Here is a 10464-nt window from a genome sequence, read left to right on the forward strand (position 1 = left end):
AATTTTAATGTTTGGCTCTATACTTCAAAATTTGTATCTGTTAGTTTCCCAAGAAAGAAATGTTTTTGTGTGTTCCCATGAAATTTAATGTTTCTAGTTCAGAAAAGATATTCCATTACTGTATAAAGCATCTCATGTTATTAGCCTTGACATTGAAAGAAACCAAATGAGAGATTTGTACTGGGAAAAATATTGCTGACATTAGGAGAAGCAAGTCCCAAACTCTATTCAGTGATCATTAGCGATTTTCATCTGCTTAAAGTGTTACCCAACAAACTATTTTCATTTAATTTCTGAAAGAGAGAATCTACTGGGACTTTCTGGACCAAATTTTCTATTCACTCATTCTGATGCACCCTTTTATCTTTTGTAGCATACATTGAAGATGTAGCAAGATGTGTAGATCAAAGCAAGCGGCTGATTATTGTCATGACCCCAAATTACGTAGTTAGAAGGGGCTGGAGCATCTTTGAGCTGGAAACCAGACTTCGAAATATGCTTGTGACTGGAGAAATTAAAGTGATACTAATTGAATGCAGTGAACTGAGAGGAATTATGAACTACCAGGAGGTGGAGGCCCTCAAGCACACCATCAAGCTCCTGACGGTCATTAAATGGCATGGACCAAAATGCAACAAGTTGAACTCTAAGTTCTGGAAACGTTTACAGTATGAAATGCCTTTTAAGAGGATAGAACCCATTACACATGAGCAGGCTTTAGATGTCAGTGAGCAAGGGCCTTTTGGGGAGCTGCAGACTGTCTCGGCCATTTCCATGGCTGCGGCCACCTCCACAGCTCTAGCCACTGCCCATCCAGATCTCCGTTCTACCTTTCACAACACGTACCATTCACAAATGCGTCAGAAACACTACTACCGAAGCTATGAGTACGATGTACCTCCTACCGGCACCCTGCCTCTTACCTCCATAGGAAATCAGCATACCTACTGTAACATCCCTATGACACTCATCAACGGGCAGCGGCCACAGACAAAAACAAGCAGGGAGCAGAATCCAGATGAAGCCCACACAAACAGTGCCATCCTGCCACTGTTGCCAAGGGAGACCAGTATATCCAGTGTGATTTGGTGACAGAAAAGCAAGGGACATCCCGTCCCTGGGAGCTTGAGTGGAATCTGCAGTCCAGTGCCTGGAACTAAATCCTCGACTGCTGCTGTTAAAAAACATGCATTACAATCTCTAGAACACGAGGAAAAACAGGGTCTTGTACATATGTTTTTTGGAATTTCTTTGTAGCATCAGTATCTTCGTGTTTTACCATGTCTTTTACCACTACATTTTTTGACTTTGTTTTATATGTCATTGGAATTTGTAAATTTACATTTTTTTTTAAAGAAGAGACTGATGTGTAGATAGAAAACCCTTTTTTTTTGCTTCATTAGTTTAGTTTTAGAATGGGTTTTTGTTTTATTTCCTTTTTTATAAATTTTATTTTGATTTTAACATTCCTTGGGGTGCTTGGACAAATATATCCGATGGGACAAGGAGCACCGGATCCTTTCTCGGGTTCTGCCTAAAATCAACTGGGCCATGTCGGCCTTCAGAGAACAGTGCAACAAATGCCAGCATTGCCATTCGGGGAAAAAAACAGATAAGAAGAACACTTGTTCATAGGAGGGCCCCACCAGTCAGAGCCCTGAATCTCTTCCTTGTCCCACCTCATTCCCCACCTCTACCTTGCTAATGGCGGCATGATGTGTAAACTCTGTGGAGGGGTGGGGGTGGGTCTAACTGTCTTAACATTTAAGTCACTGCTCTTCAGAATACACTCTAGACCCAAAGGTGTGCTAATCACTTCACAGTGACCACTACAGAGTGCTAAGAAGAGAAGATCAAGGGCATGAAATTGGGGAAGAGTGTTATTTTCGTTTTTTAAATGAGTTGGTGTACCCTTATATATATATATATATATATATATATAAATATAAATATAAATATATATAAAAACAAAACAAAACAAAAACAAACAAAAAAAAAAAAACAAAAAAAAAAACAAAACAACAACAAAAAAATCAAGCCCTATATTTGATCACTTCCTGGAAAGGCATGAATGTGTTTGTGGCTGTTTTTGTTTAATATTCTACTTCCTCTTTTCCCTCTATAATTTCTCTGCAAATGAGATTATGTGCAAATGCCAGGCAAGTTAACTCAAAAGAGTCAATCAACGCAAGTCAAAATGAAATTTACACTGAAGGCTTCCAAACCAAAGGGAAGGACAGGATGTGTTATCAAATATGTTTTGTCACCTTGTATTATACAAAATGTTATTTTCTAAAAAGTCAGAGAAAATCTGTGAAACTTACTGTGTGGCCCCCTTGTAATTAAATGTTAACTCGCTTGTATTTACTTTTCAACACTACATTAAGAATTAAGTGGTTTCAGTTTGTGGACATAAGCAACACTTATTAATATGAAGGTGTTTAAGAACTCAGGAGGGCAAACATATGAATACCAACAGAGATCAGTATTTTCAAAATAAACATTATTTATACAAAATAGTTTTTAAATTAGATCAGAAAGTATTTAAAATAATTAATTTTACTGTATAAAGAATTTGCTTTATTTTAGCTATATAATTCTATCTTTCAGAAAACAGAAAGCTGATGCTCCCAAGAAATTCATTCCTTACCATTTAGCTTTATGTTTGAAATCAATGACATAAGCAGCTAATTCATATTCATGTGAAGGTTGATACAAAATCAATCACAAAGGAATCTGCAGAGGGCAGAGTTGTTAAAAAGAAATATTACCTATGTAGCTTTTAGTTTTTAAAAAAATCAATGTGATAAAACACTGATAATAGAACTTATATATTAATTTAGTGATTCATTGTAGGAATTCCCATCTCATCATCATCTGTGGGCTCGTGTAGTGACTATTGTATGTTTGGTTTATTCCTACCACCATTTAATGAGAAAACAATTCTACAGTTTTGGTCACAATAGTAAGGTGTCAGTTGGTCACACACACACACACACACACACACACACACACACAAGTGCAAACTGCAATAGGGTTCATTGGGGAGGGTGAGATTAATTTGCAAATATATGAGAAAGAAGTATAAGCATTTGTAACAATGCAAAGGTCTCAGTATCTGTGTGACAAGGTAAAGGAGCCTTGGGATGTGCACTGATTATTATTTGCTTAAAAAATGTTTATTTCCCTGACAACTCACCTGGGTCCCTCTCTACAATCTGTTCTTTATTCCCGTGCTCTCCCCTTGGATATGTGTCCTATCTTCACAAACCAGAAGTGAAGCTGCAAGGACACATAAAACTTTAAGATCAGCTTTGCATATTGGGTTATTTTCAGAATCTGAGAAGGCCATTGTTTACTTTCTACTATGGACAGCTGTCAGGGACTGGTGGCAGTGTACCTCATTGGACTGGATTCCAAACTCCCCCAGTGCTCAGAAAACTGTAAACATGGCAATGGCTGGATTTATCTCTTTGTTTTTTAAATTTTCTTTAAGTGCACGATGGAAGTGTGGAATCAATGTAGAGGAAGTAATCAGACCACAGTCATATCTTAGGCATCCATAGGTGTTAATTTAGCTGCATTGGGAGTACATTTTTTGTTCTATTTTTAGTGTAGATTTAAGCACTTTGAATAGCATGATTCAGGGATTGATGGGTAATATTTGATATTCTCACAACTTATGAAACTTCTTTTTCCTCTAATGCTTTGTCATATTTAAAAAATGAAATAAATGCAAAAGAAGCTATCTATGGCTTTAGAAACATTCCTCCCAAGTATTCCTCTATCAGCTCCATGTGAGAACAAATGAAGGAAACTGTCATGTGTTCACGTGCTCTATGTTTAACAAAAGTTCTGTTAGAACTCACAATAAAAAGAGAAAAAAAATCTATTTCCCCTAGTGCTTAGGCTTCATCCTTTGCTTTTTTTCAGTGGGGGCTGTGGGGAATAAGAGTATTCTAGTTGTGAAAACACAGTTGGAAATGTGAATATGTTAGCCAAGCTGGGGGAGAGAATGGACTTCCAGACTTGGACATATGTGATGTTTGGTATTGCCTGTTTTTCATCAGTTGCTGCTTGAGCTCTGAACGACACGTTGTGGATTCAAAAGATCATCTGGTTCCTTAGTGTAACCTCTACTTGCTGTTTATGAGCGTCTTATCCCTTATTCTGGTGCTCAAACCTTTGCTTTTTAAATTTGTACTCCATTCCTTAGGTCTCCTGTACGCAGAGAAGACATTTGTATCTCATACAGACAGCTGATTTAAGTTTAGATCAATTCGATGAAACAAATCTGAGACATGATGATTTAAGAGACCTGAATCTACTATATTTCTGCAGCTAAACACTCAACTGTTCAAAGAGTAAACCACTTTGTGATAATTACTTTCTTCATAGTATATGTATTTGGACCCTATTAACTTAAAATATAGATGCTGGTTTTTTCCATATTTCATTACTATCTAGCATTTTATAACAAAAACAAATATTAACTGAGAACCAACCCCTAAATTGTAAGTCTTGTTTATCCTAGAATAGTCATTAACTTTTCAGATATCATTTATATAAATTAAGAACACCATTTCTAGGAAAACATTGATTCATACATTTGTGGATTATTTTTGGATTCTGGAATGATACCCTAGTTCTCTTTTTTCTAAGGAGTATTTTTTTTAATCTTGAGATTAATTTCTTTCTTTTTTTATTGGGTTAAATTTGTATCATTAGTCCCAGAAGAAAGCCTATTGAAATTCAAAGGATAGCATCAGCATTATACAAATGAAATGACTGACTGGAACCAAGAGAATACATAGACATGGAAGAGGAAAATCCCTTCTCCTGTCTCTGATTTGAACTTGCTTTCTCATTAATCTCATTATTGACATAGCTGACTAATACAGATGAAATATTATTAAATAGGTTAGAAATCCCATCTACAGACAGACACACACTGCCTGTTGCTGAAAAACTTTTCTGATAGTACGTACAATTTTTACCAAAAGATGGTGATGCAACTAGAATCCCTAAAAGGAGAAGTTTGTCAATTGAAGCAGAGGCTATTCCTTGTCTTATCATAAATCCTTTGCACTTTATTGTTCTGAACAAAGAAAGTAACCAATAATCAAAGTTTGATTATTCTTAACAATAGATCTTAATCTTGGGTTCAAAGATACCTTGGGTCTATAAAAAGGAATAAAATAACGAAGCCCTTGAAATTCCAGACAAAATTGTTAATGTGTGTAAAACTATGTTCATCTGAATGTGAGTCTCAAAACATCGATCACCGAAAAAGCTATTGATGTTTGGATTTAGAAGATATTCTCAGAAACTGATATTCAGATAAACCCACATGTCTTGCAGGCATTGTTTTATCTACCACTCTCTACCTTCATTCACAAAAACTCAGGAGATGATTATTATTCTACTAGAGACAAGTTTCCTTCCAGAATAGCCTGATGTTTTGGGAGACAGCCTATAGTAAACAAAAAATTTGTATGATGACAAATAATTTATGTTCAGATAAAAATAATTGGCTATCATCGTTGTGATAATCTTACTCATGTTTTTATCCATTCTAAAAATAGTTTGGCATGAATGTGAAATTATATAATTTGGCAATGATGCCTTATTTCAGTAAATTTCTTCCTGATTTGTGTTTATTTTTCCTACAATATAACTAAGAATTCATCCAGTACAGTAAAAGAAAAAACAACCATTTTACATGTTTTTCAAAAAAAGAAGAAAAAGAAAAACCCACCATGTTGTTTTATGCAAAGATTTAGAAGTGCTTATGTATTTCATTTTCAGCAATTATGGTTTTGCCAGTTTCATGACTTATGATGTGACTTTGGAGCAATATGAAAAATTTTGAGAAAAAAGTTAGGTAGTGATTATTTAAAGTTTTACCTTTTACTTGCAATTGGTAGCAAGGTGAAAGTTTATTCTATAATAAATTGATATACTGTCACAAGGAGCTGTTAGATATAATTAAATTTAAGGAAGCAAGAGAAAAATGATGATGATGATGATGATAAGTTAATCCTAATCCTAATCAAATGCGCCTTGTCATCAAATTTCTGGCACATCCATAGAAAATGCCCAGACTAAAAATAATGGAGCTCAACTCCAATCTTCTATTATCATTTCTTCCTTCCATGCTCCAAATTCAAAACATGTTTTCGTGTGTGTGTGTGTGTGTGTGTGTGTGTACTTCTCTTATGTATTGGTAAATTTTTTCTCTAAATAGCCTCTGGGTCCACTGACAAACTCATGTTTCTGAATTCTTCATTACAGTAAGTAAAGTACTATTGTTTTTTTCTACCATTCACTATCTTCATTGATGCATCCCCATGTTTCATAAGCCTGAAGCGTATTCTCTTTTTAACAAAGGGAACCATTCTTAAAAAATTATCACACTATGTTCTCTCCACTACTAAATGAATAGAATCTGAAAAACTGCACATGAACTTGAGAGTATTACATGTAATATTGTTGTGTAAATTTTAACCTTCATAATCCAGATAACATTGTTTCAAAGGGCATGCTGTGTCATTAAAAAAAGATTTAATGTGAAATGACATTATTACATAGTGCATGAAAATGTGGCAAAGTAATCTGGATCTATCTTTACTAGTCAATGAGAGATTAAATTTGGGGAGATCCGATGTGACTGTTTAGGCTAATTCTCAACTGGGATGAAGACACCTTAATGTTAAGATACATGGGTGGTTGTCCATATTCCTTGCAGTATATGCTCCTTTTAACTAGAATCCTTAGTGTATTCTTTCCACCAAAGTAGTGGAGGTATGTTCACATAATCTGCTATTGAAGTGCAAAAACTTTTACCGTTTCAGAGTTTGAAAGAACCCAAATAGGAAAATTGATGGAATCATTTTCCTCTGCTGGTGTTCAAGTCATATTTGAAACTCAGACACTCTCAGATCTGTTCGACAGTCAGTAAAAAGTGCATTTTTACATAGTGTTTCCCTTTAGTTTTGCCTACCCCCTTGATTTTGTACAATCTAGAATGTATGTAATTCATGCGTAGGTGATGGAGGCGCTTCTTTTTTTCTTAGAATACTTAACAATTATATATTTGGTTTTGCTTTGACTAGCAATAGGAAAATAGATAAATACAAGTGTAAAAATGAGAAATTTTAAACTCAAAATTAATTTGTGTTTTATAGTCGTTTCATAAGTCTGTTGCTCTCTATGAGTATGCTCTCTATATATCCTGTAAAAATAAATTTATATGTTACATAGAAATTCAAGAAATTAAATTATTTATTAAGCTACAAATGTTTCTTCTGGTTTCTACCTGATCATAGATGAAAATAAATTAAATAATGTGTTGTTGGAACATATGTAAGTATGTTTGTTAATTTGATAACTCTTGTTATACTTTTCCTTCCCTCTCTGTTTGTGTCTGTATAAATTTATAATTCTTAGGCCTAATTCCTATTGTGATTGCGAAAAAAGAGTCTTAAGAATGCCCAGTTGGCTGGAAAAAAAGAAAATCAAAAAAAAAAAGAAAAAAAAACATTTAAAAAAATCATGTCCATTTAAAATCCCTCTTTTTTTCTTCACTATGGGATTAAGGAGAGGTTTGAATCAGTAACTCAGTATTTTAAAAGTCATTATCACATTAATGGTTTTCTCAAGGTTAAATTCCACATTTTTCCCTTTATCTATTTTATAAAATTATTTGAGAGACAGAAATGAAAGGAATGGTATCATGTGAGTCCTTCTTTGCTATTTCTTTTCCTTACTTCTTGCTCCCCAGGTATTTTATTCCTTTCTTTTAAGGTACTACTCACATAATGACCTTAAAATCAAGTCCCCTCAGGTAACATTTTAAAGTGACCAAGATCTTTAATCATCTTGTTTTTCTACTCTGTTTGCCTCTACTTGTAGTGCACAGTCAATCCTAAAGGGAAATGTTTTTGGCCTTACTTTTTATTTTAAGTTTAATATAAATAACCTTATCATTTTATTTTATTTGGGGGGAGTAGAGTGGTGGTAAATCTTTCCATCATAAGCATAACAAGTGAACAACCATAGCCTCTTAGAAAGAATGAGCTGTTTAAGCAGAATACATATCTTAAGAAAGCAGCCTTTTAAGAAACACTCATCAAAGATGAAGCAGACATAAATCATTATGAAAATTTAAAGTAATAGTTTCAAAAGGCCCCCCCTAAGGTTATTTTAGATTGGATTTCAAAGTAATTAACATATTTAAACTTTCTTAAAGCATTTCTACCTCAGTGGGATTTTTAAATGTGAGAAAATAACCTCTATTGAAAAAGTAAAATGTTATAAAGATCATGAATTGGTATATAATTTGCATAGTATATTTTAAATTGTGAATCATATGATAACATATGACCCATTATTCAAAATATCAGGAGAGACCTCTATAGTTGAAGAAAGTTTGGGATTGTTTGTGCACTTTAGACATACACATAAATTCTCAGGAATTTTAATTACATTCATACTGTTGACAAGTGGTTAAAAGACTGACATTGGACCAGGCGTGGTGGCTCACACCTGCAATCCCAACACTCTGGGAGGCTGAGGCAGGTGGATCACCTGAGGTCAGGAGTTCGAGACCAGCATGGCCAACATGGTGAAACCCCATCCCTACTATAAATACAAAAATTAGCCGGGTGTGGTGGTGCATGCCTGTAATCCCAGGTATTTGGGGAGGCTGAGGCAGGAGAATAACTTGAAGTATTCAAGAGGTGGAGGTTTTAGTGAGCCAGTATCACACCACTGCACTCCAACCTGGGTGGCAGAGCAAGACTCTGTCTCAGAAAAAAAAAAAGAAAGAAAAAAGAAAACTGATATTAATGAGATATCTTATCTCCAGAAGATACCTAATTAATATCATCTCTATATTTATGGGCAAAATAGAAATGGAGAAGGAGAAAAAAATTGGAAAATTATAATAGTGATGACCCAATCACTTGTTGCTGTGGGATTTTCAGCATTTATATATGGTCTGTAAGAGTAATTAAAACAAATTCCTTAAGATTGCCTTTTCTATCAATGCTTAATGCCCGGTGTCACTGTTCTAAGGCAATGTAGGTACTGCAGAACCCAGATGTGTATGTGGGGAAGGGTTGAGTAAGATTCCAAAGGATAGAGAACATCTAAATTTGACCAATAATTATTATAATAATTATAATAATCATTATATAATAATAACTATTTGACTAAATTAGATACTTTTTTCCTCAGTGATGTGTCAGTTGGCTTTTGATGGTACACAGAGGGAGATTATTAATTGAGTAGCTCTGTATTTGATTTAAAAATTGCCAGTATTTTTTTTAAAAACTTAAATAGTACATCAAATGCAAGACTTTAAGGATACTGTTAATAGTTTTGCTTACACTGTGGAATAATATATACACCATGATTTAAATTAAAATATAGGTAAATAATATTCTAGGAAAGGTGACATATGGCAAAATTCATCAAGATTATAAATGACTGGTTTATGGAAAAATTGAGGCCAATTTTCTAACCTCTGAAAAAAATAAATATTAATAAAAGGTGAAACATCTCAAAAAACAGAACAGAAAAACATACAAAAGCCAGCATAAATGATAAATGATAGCACTATAAGATTATGAAAATCAATAACTGGTTTAAATCAAGCAAAGAAATATCCTACTTCTGTAGTTCTTGACAACAAAGAACAATATTGTTCTTTATAAATCAAGTTAGCTAAGAATGCCGATTCCAGCTTTGCTATTGAACATGTGACTTCTAAAAAGCAATTGTACCATCATTTAGCCAAAAAAAAAAAAAAAAAAAAAAAAAAGAAAGAAACAATATTGTTCTTGTCAATGAAACAACTATGGACTTGAAAACGGCTCAGAATGCAAATCATTTCTTAGGTGGTCTGAATAACTGACTGTGTATCTTCATGAGAAAACTGGACATGGGTGAGAACTAAGATCCATTTGTCAGTGTACTTTTCCTAAATGAAATGGGAAATGTATTACTAAATATTATAATGTATGAATAGAAATAATAACTTTGGCATGGTGAGGGGTGAAATTGTTCATAGTATCCTTTTAAGGGTTCTATTAACAATAATTTGAAGCCCTAGATTCACTTAGAATTACCTGGGAAGGTTTAGAAAGTCCCAGAGTCCCAAATATTCAGATATAACCAAGCGGTCTTGTGTTTGTACCTAATGTTAGCATTTTTAAAGTAAGCCCTTCACATGAATCCACAGAACAACCAGAGTTGAAAACTATAGGCGCCAAAGAGGTGGGTCTCAACTTTTAGGCACCAGAAGAAGTACCTGGAAAACTCGTTAAAACTGGACATTCAGATTGAGCCTCAATAGGATTGGAGTGAGGCACAAAATATATTTACTTAACAAGCTTTCTAGGTGATTCTAATGTGGAATCCCACCAACCACTCTGAAAAACACAGGTACGGGACTTGTTC

At 34.2% G+C, this 10464-nt stretch overlaps 1 protein-coding gene across 1 annotated transcript in view; it reads left to right on the forward strand.

The window, feature by feature from the left end:
* IL1RAPL1 (interleukin 1 receptor accessory protein like 1) overlaps window positions 1-9847 on the forward strand; it is a 1349174-nt gene extending 1339327 nt beyond the window's left edge. Inside the window, exon 11 of the mRNA XM_003924076.3 lies at window positions 374-9847. Coding sequence (XP_003924125.1) covers window positions 374-1092 — 719 coding nt within the window. The 3' untranslated portion in view covers window positions 1093-9847. The remainder of the gene's footprint in view (window positions 1-373) is intronic.
* Window positions 9848-10464: the final 617 nt, after the last annotated feature.

Source organism: Saimiri boliviensis, chromosome X, assembly GCF_048565385.1.
Source record: "Saimiri boliviensis isolate mSaiBol1 chromosome X, mSaiBol1.pri, whole genome shotgun sequence".
Lineage (NCBI taxonomy): Eukaryota > Metazoa > Chordata > Mammalia > Primates > Cebidae > Saimiri > Saimiri boliviensis.